Source organism: Fusarium flagelliforme (assembly GCF_020744385.1).
Source record: "Fusarium flagelliforme strain FIESC 12 MPI-CAGE-AA-0113 chromosome Unknown B0J16scaffold_1, whole genome shotgun sequence".
NCBI classification, from domain to species: Eukaryota; Fungi; Ascomycota; class Sordariomycetes; order Hypocreales; family Nectriaceae; genus Fusarium; species Fusarium flagelliforme.
In genome coordinates, this window is record NW_025763503.1 from 6,532,948 (window position 1) to 6,545,684 (window position 12,737).

The 12,737-nt window shown below is 47.4% G+C and overlaps 5 protein-coding genes across 5 annotated transcripts; 3 read left to right on the plus strand and 2 right to left on the minus strand.

Annotated features, from left to right (window-relative positions):
• Nucleotides 1-2: 2 nt before the first annotated feature.
• B0J16DRAFT_352991 (cytochrome P450) lies at nt 3-3,317 on the plus strand (the record flags this gene model as incomplete). The annotated part of the gene is made up of 5 exons (XM_046129284.1): nt 3-227; nt 278-387; nt 469-595; nt 641-1,760; nt 2,386-3,317. The coding sequence occupies 5 exons, from the start codon at nt 3-5 to the stop codon at nt 3,315-3,317; spliced, it is 2,514 nt and encodes an 837-aa protein (XP_045990078.1).
• A 2,137-nt stretch (nt 3,318-5,454) lies between these two features.
• On the plus strand, nt 5,455-6,253 carry B0J16DRAFT_330368 (uncharacterized protein). Its single transcript, XM_046126456.1, has one exon. The coding sequence runs from the start codon at nt 5,633-5,635 to the stop codon at nt 6,071-6,073; it is 441 nt and encodes a 146-aa protein (XP_045990079.1). The 5' UTR covers nt 5,455-5,632; the 3' UTR covers nt 6,074-6,253.
• Nucleotides 6,254-6,404: 151 nt separating this feature from the next.
• On the minus strand, nt 6,405-7,591 carry B0J16DRAFT_330369 (uncharacterized protein). Its single transcript, XM_046126457.1, has 3 exons — nt 7,461-7,591; nt 7,234-7,411; nt 6,405-7,186 (listed from the first exon to the last, which is right to left on the minus strand). The coding sequence occupies exons 1-3, from the start codon at nt 7,533-7,535 to the stop codon at nt 6,678-6,680; spliced, it is 762 nt and encodes a 253-aa protein (XP_045990080.1). The 5' UTR covers nt 7,536-7,591; the 3' UTR covers nt 6,405-6,677.
• A 563-nt stretch (nt 7,592-8,154) lies between these two features.
• Nucleotides 8,155-9,059, minus strand: B0J16DRAFT_38538 (uncharacterized protein). Its single transcript, XM_046131493.1, has 4 exons — nt 9,029-9,059; nt 8,655-8,910; nt 8,437-8,602; nt 8,155-8,373 (listed from the first exon to the last, which is right to left on the minus strand). The coding sequence occupies exons 2-4, from the start codon at nt 8,741-8,743 to the stop codon at nt 8,167-8,169; spliced, it is 462 nt and encodes a 153-aa protein (XP_045990081.1). The 5' UTR covers nt 8,744-8,910; nt 9,029-9,059; the 3' UTR covers nt 8,155-8,166.
• Nucleotides 9,060-9,141: 82 nt separating this feature from the next.
• Nucleotides 9,142-9,885, plus strand: B0J16DRAFT_330371 (uncharacterized protein). Its single transcript, XM_046126458.1, has 3 exons — nt 9,142-9,387; nt 9,438-9,473; nt 9,524-9,885. The coding sequence occupies exons 1-3, from the start codon at nt 9,298-9,300 to the stop codon at nt 9,611-9,613; spliced, it is 216 nt and encodes a 71-aa protein (XP_045990082.1). The 5' UTR covers nt 9,142-9,297; the 3' UTR covers nt 9,614-9,885.
• The last annotated feature ends 2,852 nt before the right edge of the window (nt 9,886-12,737 follow it).

Genomic DNA, 12,737 nt, shown 5'->3' on the forward strand with positions numbered 1-12,737 from the left:
CCATGACACCAATTGCCGTTTCTTTATCCTACTACCGGCCTTGGGCTGCAGCTGGCGTTGTCGTTGCGCTTTACTACCAAATAATCGTCGATCAAAACTATTCTGTCAGAAACACGCCGTTTTATATAGTAAAGTACTTGCTGTGCTTCTTGGCTGTATGGGCCACATACACGGTTTTCTTGTATCCTGCGTTCTTCAGTCCGCTGAGGAATCTACCGCAACCGAAAGTACGTGGAATAGATGCTTTCTTTTTGGAGATTAGTGCTAACGAATTCAGAGTGCAAGTGTTATTAATGGTCACTGGGCGGAGTCGGTTCGTGAACCTGCTGGTTTGCCGTTTAGGCATTGGATGAGGACAATTGAAAACAATGGATTGATCAGATATAAGTGAGTCGACCCGTTACTTTCAGCAGACTGGACTGACCATATTAGACATCTTTTTAACCAGGAGAGAATCGTTGTCACGAGCCCTGAAGGTCTCAAGGAAGTCCTCGGTCAAAACAGCTACGACTATGTGAAGCCCCATCTTCTCCGCGCCATGGTGGGAAAGATCTTGGGATATGGACTTTTACTCTCAGAGGGAGATGTACACAAGGTATGGGTCTCACTATCCTGGCGTTGACTTATCTAACTATCCCAGATGCAAAGAAAGAATCTCATGCCAGCATTCAGCTTCCGCCATATCAAAGAGCTCTACCCGGTATTTTGGTCCAAAGCCCAAGAGCTTGTTCACGGCATCGAGAAAGAGATGTCAGAAGCACCAGGATCACAGATCGATATCGCAGACTGGGCAAGTCGTGCTTCCCTCGATATCATCGGGTCCGCAGGCATGGGTCACGAATTCAAGTCCCTCTCTGATCCTAGCATCGAAGACACCATGAAGATGTATGGATCAATGGTCAAGCAGAGTCGCGGTGCTAAGCTCTTGACTGTACTGCAACTCGTTCTTCCGTCCATCATCACAGATTACTTGCCCTTCCAGAGGAACATGGGCGTTTTAGCGGCGTCAAAGGCTGCGAGGAACACTTCCCAGAATCTCATTAATGCTAAAAAGGTCCAGATGGCTGCCAAAGAGAAGTTGTCGCCTGATATCATTTCTACGGCACTTGAATCTGGTCACTTTACAGATGAGGGTCTTGTTGATACTATGATGACCTTTTTGGCGGCTGGACACGAGACAAGTGCTGCGGCGCTGACTTGGACGATTTTCCTGTTAGCCAAGAACCGCGGTGTTCAAGACCGTCTACGAGAAGAAATTCGTCAGAATGTTGACGGTCTCGCTGATGATGTGGACGCAAAGAAGCTCGACGGTCTATCCTATCTCCACGCTGTCTGTCAAGAGTCACTGAGACTATACGCACCCATCCCCTTCACTGTCCGAGACGCTCTCAAAGATACCAGTATTCTAGGCACATTCATTCCCAAGGGAACAATGGTTATACTTTGCCCATGGGCCATCAATCGCGCGGCCGAGTCCTGGGGTCCCGACGCAGACGAGTTCAACCCTGAGCGATGGATGGCGCCTGGACAAGCCAATTCGGGCGGCGCGAAGAACAACTACGCAAACCTGACATTCCTCCACGGACCTCGGAGTTGCATCGGCCAAAAGTTCTCGTTGGCTGAACTCATGGCCCTTACGTGTGCGTTGGTAGGACGGTACAGGTTTGACATTGACAAGGACTACGAGGTGAAGGATCTGACGGATGGGATTGTTGCCAAGCCGCGAGATGGGTTGAAGGTTTCGGTGGAGGAGGTTCAGGGTTGGTAAATGCATAAAGCAGAGCAGGGTCCAGATAGAACAAAGTATGACAAGGATATTGCAGTGTAAGGCTGTTGGTGAGACACCGCCACGACGATGCAGTTTTGACCACTTTTTCTTCCCACAAATGTCTCACTAGCTGCTTGATAGGTGGCACTCATCTCACAGACCGTGGAGTTATTGCCCGAAAATAATTTGAAGGGGCTTAGCAGCGAATGTCACAGGTTCCATTATCTGTGCGTGTCACTGTCAAGGGTCCTCTCCTCTCCACACTTTATGCCCACCCCGTAAGATCTAGTGTCTCACCCCTAAAAAGGATCCTTGTCTGAATCAATGTCAATCCTGCTACGGATTAGAAAAAGAAGAAAGATATTGTACTGGGTCTATGCTTGTTCATATTTGGCCAACACAACGCGGAAGGCGGAAAAGGTTACACGATCGGCAACTGACTCAAAGACCACCGAGAGCACAAGCATTGTTTGTCTCGTCTGCAACCAACCCAACACAATTTCTACAGGGCGAATTGAGCCACTTGTTGGTTCCAGGGTCTGTTGCAAATCCTCCCACCTTTGCTGTGTACTTGTGTTCCTAACTTTCATTCCGACCTCGCAGTCCCTCTTCTTCAGCTTCAATCCGCTTCTCTCCCTTCTCTCCCATCAACACTCTCAGCCAGCCTAAAATGTCGATAGCAGACGGAAGTTACGCTCGAGGCGACCTCCTCAACGGCTGCAAAGAGCTTATCCCGGGCCTTCAAAACGCCTACGGATACGTCCCCAGCATCGCAGCGGGCATCGTCTTTGATCTTATCTTTGCCGGCACCGGCATCTACCACATTGTCCGCTCATTCCAGAAGCGCAAAGCCACGTCTTACCTGCTGGCAATCGCGTCGTACGTCGAGCTCGTCGGATGGATTGGTCGTACTTGGTCCAATAAATGTCCATACAACAAGATCGCCTTCCTTCTGCAGATCACCACCCTCGTCGTCGGCCCAATCTTTGTCGCTGCTGCGATTTACGTCACTCTTGGATACCTCATCAAATCCATCGGCTCTCAGTACTCGGTCATCCGTCCTAAACTCTACCTCTGGGTCTTCCTGGTTGTCGATGTCGTGGCTCTACTCATCCAAGCTGGTGGTGGTGGTCTAGCCGCGGGAGCTGCCAACAAGGGCAAAGATACCAAGCCGGGTACCAGACTGATGGTCGCCGGTATCATCTTTCAACTTGTCTTCATGACCATCTTCTGCACTCTTTTCGCTATCTTCATCAAGCGAACCCGTGGTCTCACCCTCGCAAAGGGCCAACGTTTCTGTATCTATGCCACAGTTGTTTCCGTCGTCTTCGTCTACATCCGATGTATCTACCGAACGGTCGAACTTCTTGAGGGTTGGGATGGACACTTGCTCAAGACGGAAGGATACTTTATTGGTCTCGATGGTGTTTGTATTGCTGTCGCTATTCTGGTCTTTTGCGTTTTTGATCCAGCCGTTCTCCTCGACTTCAAGGATCCTATGACTGCTGAGCAGTCCTTTAACGAGCTCAACACTGTTTCTACCAAGTAATTTGATGTCGATCGTCCCTAGCATAGGAAAGTTCATGTATCGTCATGGTTTAATGTTAGCCTGTGTCGGGCAGGACCCTACTACGACCGGTCTCTATCTAAAAGTTTATGCTTTACCAAATCCAATTATCTTGATCTTTGTTGTGTCTGTTGATTTACCAAGCCAGGTACACATTCAATTGTAGCTAATAAAGTCTCTTTCCAGGCCTGTTGGAGTCAATAATATCATCCCTCTCGCTTTTCCATATCTCTTTGGTGCTCCGGCTGTGCGGATCCTGCATCTCCAATTGCCTAGCTAAACAGATGCCTTTTATGTTCGGAATTATATAGATCCATCAGTACCTACAGTTACCTTGTTGTAAATGTGGTGGTTATAATCGGCTGGCGAGGAACCTCACTACGAATTCGTCTTGCATTCCTACGTGTAGTCGGAATATTCCTAGCCATGACAGTACCTAAGATACAGGTCATCTTCGCCTCGACTATAGCGAACACCCAAGATCACCATCTCCGTGACAGAGTTGCCGTCGGGGTTTAGTTCTCGATCAAACCCTGTGTTCTGCCAATATACTGTGCTTCTCCAGGCTGCTGATGGCTGACAAGAAAAATGTACTACTGTAGATTGAGGTCAGATGTAAGTAACTTGACCGTTGGCGCAGCTTCTTACATTATGCCCTGAGAGTGGGAGGCCTGGACGCTGCAGCAAAGAAGCATCCCATCCGACTACTTGGTGTGATGCCGGTATCCCTGAAACCTTTAAGGTTTGCAGAATACTCACGAAACTTGTTTGCGTAATCCGATTTCCCCATCGAGGGGTAGGGTCGAAATTGTATGGAATTTATATGTAGCCAGCCTAAACCTTATGTGAGAGCAAGGCAGAAAGTAAAAGGTCATGTGTGGGTAAAGGAGTCATGATGCCCTGCGGAAAGTGTAAATACCTTCAGGAACCTTATCTGATGGTATGGAATTTATGAAAATGATATTTGAGTAACTTTATTGGCAAGGTTGTGACGAGAGTTGGGGAGAGTAGGTACTGCCCGTCTGTGAAGTTCCAAAGGCCAGATAAAAGCAGGCGGCTACGGATGAGACCGACTCCTGCCTGCATACAAAAGCTAGATCTGCTATGCTGATTCGGGTTGTTCAACAGTGACTAATCAACATGTTCAATGACTGAAGTCAAGATGAAGTTGGGAAATGTCTCAAAATGTACAATACATGGCTTAGAGTAACTTCGATTTCAAGGGAATATACAGATCATCGGTCTGCAATACAACCTGTATTGAAGTTTGTACGTTTCTTACCTGACAGGTCTAAGAGTGGAAGTAGTATTGCACCAGGAATTATCTACCCATGACCACAGAACATTCGCATCATCAAGGCCACGTGCTGCTATGGCTATCATAAATTGTGTTAAACGGTGTAGTGCGTTATCGATACACTGTCACTTTGTCGTTGCTTCAAACTCTTTCTTACTTTCGATAGTCTGTTTCAATTTGATAAGCACCGCTCTTTGAATGGTTCAGCTGATAACCTTAATTTATAGTGTAAATCAGCAGATCAAGACTATATGTTGAGAGCGGGGGATCGGACGGGCGATGGCGGGAAACTCGACACTATCGAACGCCTCACGAACGTCAAGGCTAATTATCAATAGTTCGGCTTCACGTTGAATTCCCTGTTGAGAAAACCAAAACCCAGACTGCTCAATGACTCTTCTAAATTTGGAAAGATGTGGCTTTTCGCTATTCCCAGCTGATATAATGCCGTCGCAACGTGACAGCTCACGAGAAAGCCACATTCCCATTCCTTTCAATAGTAGCGGAATCTTTATGCCACAACATAATTGGATCATACAAATCATGACAGTGACAATACACACTAATCCAAAAAGTGTTCTGGACTGGAATGGTCTAGGCAGATCTGTAGCGCCGTTTGCGGGAAGGCTAGGGCAGTTCTTTCCCCTGAAACATTGAACTCTACCTATAATTGGAAGATGGCATGGATCTGTTCCTTTTTTTCAGCTCAGGCACTCTTGTGTAAGGTGATGAGCGTCCTGCGTCATTGGGCTTGTCACTATTGAAAGTCTGAACTTATGGTTAATACGAGGTGGCGTCGAGCTCTCCTCGTGGGCTAGCGTTATTGGAACGGCGGTGCATATTCCGTCCTACCTACTAGGTGCACTTCACTTTCAGCCGGATTCAGATTGATTAAGCTGACCGAGATCCGATATTTATACCAGACCTTCTCTCCCGCAAATCTTGGCTCATCACAGCTCAATTCAACTCATCAATCTCAACACTTCAGATCAGATCCAAAATGTTGTTCCAGAATATCCTTTTCGCTGCTACCATCGGCCTCGCAGCCGCAGCCTCCCAATCCACCGGTCAGGAATGCGGTAAAAAGATGGCACCCTGCTCCAAAGACAGCGTCTGCAAGCCAACTCTCGCCAATTGCAAAAACATCAACAAGTGCCCCGGCACTTGCTACTTCAAGAACGAGTACCAAACCTGCGGCGGCTTCCGCACGAAGCCCCCACCGCCCTGCAGGAAGCACACCAAGTGCGTTGACGATCCCCGAACACCTGGCGATTGCGGCATGGCTTGTGACAAGCCTGGTATTTGTGCACCTACTAAGCCGCCGAGCTGTGGTGGTTTTGCCGGAAAGAAGTGTCCCAAGGGGCTGTACTGTTATGATGATCCTAAGGATTCGTGCAATCCTAAGAAGGGTGGAGCTGATTGCTCTGGAATTTGTCTGTAAGGTTTTGTTTTGGGTATCATCTGATGCTTGGTTTTGGGTTATCTAGGTGATGGAAGAATACACGGTCTTTATTCAGCTCGGGCAATTCAAACCCTCGTGATGTTGAAATTCGGGAAGATCTTAGCCGTAGAAGTTCGTGGTCGTTTCGTAGACTTGAGCGACCTCTTGGAAACGTTCCATCTCACGTGTGTAATTTGGGGAAACACAAGCTGAAACACCATCATATCACATCAGCCCGTAAAAAACGGGTGACCGACATGCATGAAAATAAACCCCGTAATGTGTTTCAAAAATAGCAGTACCAGCAAGTAACACATCAATTAAATCAACAGTCTATGCTCTATCGCCAAACTCCAATCAATTCCTTCAATCTCTCAATTGCTCATTCCAGCTGAAAATCCCCCTTGTACAGTCGTGTTCTGTTTGTATAGATGAAACAAGATTGGATGACGGACCAGCCAATCATGAGGCGTAGCACAGACCTTCCTTTGTCAATGCCATACATGGGACGTTTCAACCTAGCGCCTCGAAATTAATTGCCTGTAGAAACAATTTACCAGCGACAAAACCTTCGCGTAGTACCGATCCTTCAATATGCGCAATTTTACAGCAATTGCCAAACAGCAGCGACGACACCGGCCGCAGCGAAGAAATCGGGAGCTGTGATAGATCCAGCGTTGACGTCGGCATTTGAAGACGCAGATGCAGTTGCAGCCTCGCCACTTCCAGTGACAGTACCAACAGATCCATTGTTATCGGTCGTAGCGGCTGTTGCCTCGCTGGCGAATGTGGTCTCGGTCTTGGTCATGGTTGTTTCGGTGGTACAAGTCTCGGAAGTCTCGCCGGAAGTCTCAGAAGCTTCAGGCACCTCAGAGGTCTCGGGGGGCGCAGAAGTCTCGCTATCTGAGGTCTCGACTTCCGAAGTTTCCTCGACCTTGGACTCAGTCTTTTCCGCGTCGGTTGAAGTAGTCTGCGCAGCTTCTGTGGTAGTCTTCTCAGCCTCGGTGGTTGGCTTCGCCTCGCTGACGGTAGTGGCCGGCGCATCAACTGCAGTAGTAGCATCGGTCTTGGGAGCATCGCCGCCGGATCCAAGATCAATAGGCTTTCCGAGTTCTGATATCTGTCAGAGTGGTTCATCGTATCCGGACTTTTCGACTTACTAGCACAAAGGTCATTTGCCCAGCCCATGGCGGCATCCTTCTCCTTGCTGCAGCTCGTGTCGGCGCACTTTGAAAAGTTCTCCTGGAGAGTAGGCATCGTGCAGAAGCACATGTAGTTCGTGGCTTCCTTACAACCCTCAGGAGGACCATTTGTGATTAGACCCTGGAAACAGTCGATCTACCACTCTATTAGCATTGTAAAATTCAACGGCGGATAGCCCACATACGGCACATGTCGATTCGGCAGCCCTGGCGACTGAGGCCATCAAGAGGGCCAACTGGGCGGCGGTAGGTTTTCTCATTGTGGTGATGGTAATATTTTCGTTCTAGCGGTACTTTTCGAGACTGGCAGATAAAATGTTGAAAGGGTCAAGTTGATGTTATATGCGCATAAAATGCAGGTCGAATGATGATGGTCTTGTGTTTAAGTGGGTTTCAAGATCGTCTATGCGAGACCCTGTTCCGATCCTCTGTTTCATCCCTCAACCCCTGTCCGGCCCGTGAAACATGTAGGAAGGACGATTGTCTGCAGCTATTGGATGGCTGTTTAGTCCTTCATCAAAACTGTTACTTAGTTCCAGTGAATCAAATTATCTATAGGAAACCCATTTGTCTTGAAAACTATGATTCGGAATTGCTACCGAGGAGGCTATTTGATGGCACGATGAAGGCGTCCGTGCTCTGTATCAGAACAAATCCATTATCACAACGAAAAGCGCAGACATTCACAGATCATCTCAATTCTGATTAGATATCCGCTAATTATTCTAATGGATTTTGTATTTGTGGGTTCCGTGGGGATGAAGGCGTAGATAGTCAGCTTTCCCTCCCAAGTCTCAATCTCTATGACCGGCTCCAATCTATAACAAGCCAACATCCGTATCAATTTGTCGGAGGCTTTTGGGGATAATAAACCGCTGGCATCTAGTCAATCTACCAGTGCTCTGGTCCAATATCAACAGTGTTGACATCCACACCATCCTTGAACCATCTCTCCTCCTCAGTAATCTTGACATTGTTTCCACTCATATGTCTCTTCTTCATCAAGCCATTGGCATCAAAGGTCCAGTCCTCAAGTCCGTAGCATCGCCACCACTGACCATTGTCGTCGTGAAACTCATACCAAAACTGCACAGCAATCTGTTCCAAGAGTTAGCATGAGGTACAAGAACGAGGGCCATTAGAACCCTAAGGCCAGCTCACCTTATCATTATCGAAAGCAAAGAGTTCCTTTCGCAGTTTGTACTCATGCTCGCGATTCCACTTATCAGTTAGAAGCTTCTCAATCGCATCACGGCCTTTGATGAAGGTATCGCGGTTTCGCCAGATGGAGTCGGGGGTGTAGGCCATTTTGACTTTAGATGGATCTCTTTCGCCAGGGTATTAGCTATGTTCTTTCTTGCTGAGACATGATCTCTTACTGGGTGTTCCATCCATCTTGCGCGGCCTTCACCTTGACCTGTGCCGACTCACGGGTGAAAGGTGGACAAGGAGGTCGTTGTTCAGCCATCGTGGGTATATCGAAGATAGTAGATTCAGGTTCTTGAGGGGAAGGAGAGGATGTCTGGATAGTTTGAAACTATGCTTGTTGGAATGATGTTATTTATGCTGGATCAGATATCCGGAGATGCGGGAACTTGCGGCAAAAGCGGCCTTTTTTAACTTCACTGTCATCATCTGTCATCATCCGTCAGCAATGCGGCCCGTAAGCGGTTGAATTACTGTGTTTAATATCCAGATTAGAAAACTGCATTATGTGACTCTTGTGGATGGTAATGGTGAAAGTTCTTATTACTTTTGGCAGGATGCTACTAACTCGAAGAACAGATATCTATTTCACGATGGCTTCACCTCGGTGACCTCTTAATGTGACTGGTTCCGATGCCAAGAAATGTCGAAATAGTTATTCCCCAGCATTACCGTAGCCTGGCGAACCCCTCATCGTCTCTCGCCTCGAAGTGGAGCTGGGGGACATAATTAGCAGTGGAGGCTCTTGCGACATCTTCAGCGATAAGTCGACCCACACCACCAAAATTCAACGACATCGCTATCAAAACCGCCAATATGCGTGGTCCTATCTCGCTCTCTGCGCTCTTCACCCTAGTCTGCCTCTCGGCAATTAGTCCAGTTCATGCTTCGTTGCCCGAAGTCGTCGTAAGTTGGTAGCTTGGCATCCGAGTGACACACCGCTAAATCGTCATCAGATACCGCTCCTCGGCTCCAACCCTTGTACTTGGGGAGTAAGTGACACTCTTTAAGAAGTATGGCAAAGATACTGACTGGGCTCTAGCCATCGTTTTGGTGCGCCAGTGAAGAGAATATGCAGAGATGCGGTGTTACTAAGGAAGAGTGCGAGAAATATGCCAACGATGTGTACTAGGCGGCGATGCGGGATGTCGACAGATGTAAAAAGGACAGTTGGATCTGCTATGAAAAACCGGGCGAATGAGGACGTTGCGTGATTTGCTGTTGATTCGTGGCTCTACCATGTTGCTCGTAGCTGGATGGTCATGATATGGACATTTCTTTGTCAGTGTCTCATATGGGTTTGAAATATACTCTATTTCAGAAACAACATCCTTTGTTATATCGACAGTCCGTACAGGTGCATGTCATGGTCTGATGGTCGTGGTGGAAATGCCTCTATCGGGGTGGATGTCACCTACAAATCTTGGGTTTGGCTTCCAGCGTTCTCTCTTTATGTCCTGGCAAGAGGAAACGGGCGCCACTTGCAAGTAAGGGCATATGATGTAAAACAACTGACATCACTACTGTTGGACGAGGGCATCTCAACATGGGGTCTTTGTTGAATTCCGTACGTGCGTAGATCTCTCAGAGTCCAGTCTACCATTGTAGAGGAGTGTAGATCTATATATACTGTACTATTTCCACCACTGTCGCCGGTCAGGGCACCTCACCATGCGTCGCTGTGGCCGAGCGGTCACAGCTGATCCCGCATGTCTTTTTTTGGGACCTGCACTACCTCATCCCTAAACTTTGTATGGCCTTGTTCGAATTCCATAGGTGGCTTCCGTTTTTACCAGGATCCGGTATCGCGGGAAGATGGAAGGCCATATATGTTGTGTTAAGCTCAGTACTGTTGCCAGCCACGGCATCTCACCATGCGGGCTGTGGCCTTACGGTCACAGTTAACATGACTTCTTTTTGGACTTTTGATTGACCCGAACCTTAAAGTACGGGCGACCTTGTTCTAATTTCTCGAAAACTTAGATCTTTTGGAGTCCAACCGTGGGTCTTGGGGTGGGGAGAGGCTATATATTGTGTGTTGAGTTCAATACTGTTGCCCAGCCACGGCACCTCACCATGCGCGCTGTGGTCTATCGGCCACAGTTAACATGTCTCTTTTTTCTTCGACCTTGTTGCGCTGAACTTTAAATATCCAAGCGATTCTGTTCGAATTCCATCTGTAAGTCTTTTGCCATTTACCAGAACTGAAGAGGACGACATGACTAAATGCAATGACAGGTAAGTTGGCGGCCATCACCATGAAAGGTGTGGTTCACTACCTAGCTACTCGAACAAACAAGCCCCTTTTTCTTTTCTCATTTCCCTTCGGCGCTCTACGGTAGATGAATTTGATCGGTTTCCGATTATGAAATCCTGAGACTTAAATACTGGTAAATATAAGACCATATATACCAAATTAGTCTGATGTACTATTGCCGGGCGAGGCGACTCACCATGCGGGCTGTGGCCTTACGGTCACAGTTTACATGATCTTTTTTTGAACTTTCAGGCAACTTGAACTTTATTCGCAATGCAGTCGTTCGAATTCATTCATGAGATTTTGCATTTTGCCCTGACAGAGTAGTGTTGCAGGATTCACAATGAACCGGTCTGCAATCGTACCTGCCGGGGCGCCTCATCATGGAACCTGTGATCTAGTCTAGCAGTCGCAGTGAATATGTGTCTTTTTGTGTTTCTGGACATTCAGTTAACTCAAATCTGGTTTTCGTCCATTCAGATTCGGAAATTGTCTGCTAGAGTTACAGTTGAGGATATATATATATGTGGTTAATCAAGTGTATTATCGCCGGGCGAGGCGACTCACCATGCGAGCTGTGGTCTAATGGCCACAGTTAACATGACTTTTTTTTCTGCCATAGTAAACTCTAAATCGAGGAGTCTGTTCAACTCTTAAATGATCATTTTGCATTAATCATGCTCAGATCTCAAGAGACCAAAGGTTTATATAGTGGGCTAGTCCACTGTATTATCGCCGGGCGAGGCGACTCACCATGCGGGCTGTGGCCTGTTGGCCACAGTTAACATGTTTTTTTCTTTTTCTTCCTCTCTGAAGAATATCTACCTAAACTTAATCACAACGTCTACGGTTCAAATTTCCTAGGGGCCTCCCTTTTCCTCATTTTTGTATTTATGTCCCATCACTTCTCATCTTCCATTGACAAGACGATCCACACGGTCTAGATACCCCTGTTATTCCCCACGATTCATGTCACGTGTGACCTTAGAGATATCCTGGCCCACCGATTCTCGCAGGCAATCCCCCAACTCACTCCTCTTTTTTTTTCACTTTGACCACACTTGTTTTTTTTTCCTTCGTGCAGCACCTTTGAGAGTGTTACTGGGTCATTTCAGTGCTCGCTATTGTATTGACTCGGTAGTTGTCCGGTAAAAGCCACATGTGGCTCCCGTCCAGCGCCTCAACATCTCACGTGCCATCTCCCTTCCACGGGTCAGGGAAGGAAGGAGCAACCTCCCAACACCGAACCGATCCCCCACCTTCCCAACATCACCTTTTAGATAGTTCTATATACCAAAAGTTTTACCCAGGTTGTCGCCAAAGACAACGGCGGTGGCTGGGTGGTTAAAGCATGGTGAGTCGCCTCGCCCGCTTCTCTCCAAGGTTCGCCGGTTCGACGCCGGCTCGTTGTTGTCTTTGCCCTCTGAGCAAACTCGGAGGTCAATCTGGTTCGCTAGAACGTTCCAGTAGGATGTAGTAGGCGCCAATGTGCGCTTTGCGAACCTTTTTGTTTTTTGTCGTTGGTGATGAAGATTCTACTGAGAAGGGGGCGACGATTAGAGATGATGCCCCTTTCTTTTTAATCTAATGTGGTAAAGTACTAGATCTACAATATGTGTTTGACATTGCTGAGCTTCCTATGGAACTTTTGACCTTGTATTCTTGTGGTTTGGGCGATGGTGATCGAGTTGGTCTTCCAGTGTCTGTTGCTGGAAAAGGGGGTTGAGCAGAATCACAAGATGCCAACCGAGGTCCCCAATCCATCCCAGCTCTTAAAATTCCAAAAAATCTCATTCCATATCCTCTGAGAGATTCTCCCGATGATAATTGTGGCAACTGTAACTTTAGAGTGTCGGTGGTCAACATATGGATGATCCAATCTGTACCATTGAAATCGTCACCATAAGTCCGACACGCGATGCTGCAAGGCCAGATCAACCAAAGACGAGTCTCGATGCTCTTTTTGATTAGTACAAGAACTATGGAGAATAATTTCATC

Bases quoted from the DNA above. Each gene is read 5' to 3' on its own strand.
- B0J16DRAFT_330369 (XM_046126457.1), bottom strand. From the start codon at position 7,535: ATGAGAAAACCTACCGCCGCCCAGTTGGCCCTCTTGATGGCCTCAGTC. The intron at 7,412-7,460 runs GTATGTGGGCTA...ATAGAGTGGTAG, and splicing joins CTGCCGAATCGACATGTGCC to ATCGACTGTTTCCAGGGTCT. The intron at 7,187-7,233 runs GTAAGTCGAAAA...GACAGATATCAG, and splicing joins GGCAAATGACCTTTGTGCTA to AACTCGGAAAGCCTATTGAT.
- B0J16DRAFT_38538 (XM_046131493.1), bottom strand. From the start codon at position 8,743: ATGGCTGAACAACGACCTCCTTGTCCACCTTTCACCCGTGAGTCGGCA. The intron at 8,603-8,654 runs GTAAGAGATCAT...CCCTGGCGAAAG, and splicing joins CAAGATGGATGGAACACCCA to AGATCCATCTAAAGTCAAAA. The intron at 8,374-8,436 runs GTGAGCTGGCCT...CTCTTGGAACAG, and splicing joins TTGCTTTCGATAATGATAAG to ATTGCTGTGCAGTTTTGGTA.
- B0J16DRAFT_330371 (XM_046126458.1), top strand. From the start codon at position 9,298: ATGCGTGGTCCTATCTCGCTCTCTGCGCTCTTCACCCTAGTCTGCCTC. The intron at 9,388-9,437 runs GTAAGTTGGTAG...AATCGTCATCAG, and splicing joins CTTCGTTGCCCGAAGTCGTC to ATACCGCTCCTCGGCTCCAA. The intron at 9,474-9,523 runs GTAAGTGACACT...ACTGGGCTCTAG, and splicing joins CCAACCCTTGTACTTGGGGA to CCATCGTTTTGGTGCGCCAG.
- B0J16DRAFT_330368 (XM_046126456.1), top strand. From the start codon at position 5,633: ATGTTGTTCCAGAATATCCTTTTCGCTGCTACCATCGGCCTCGCAGCC.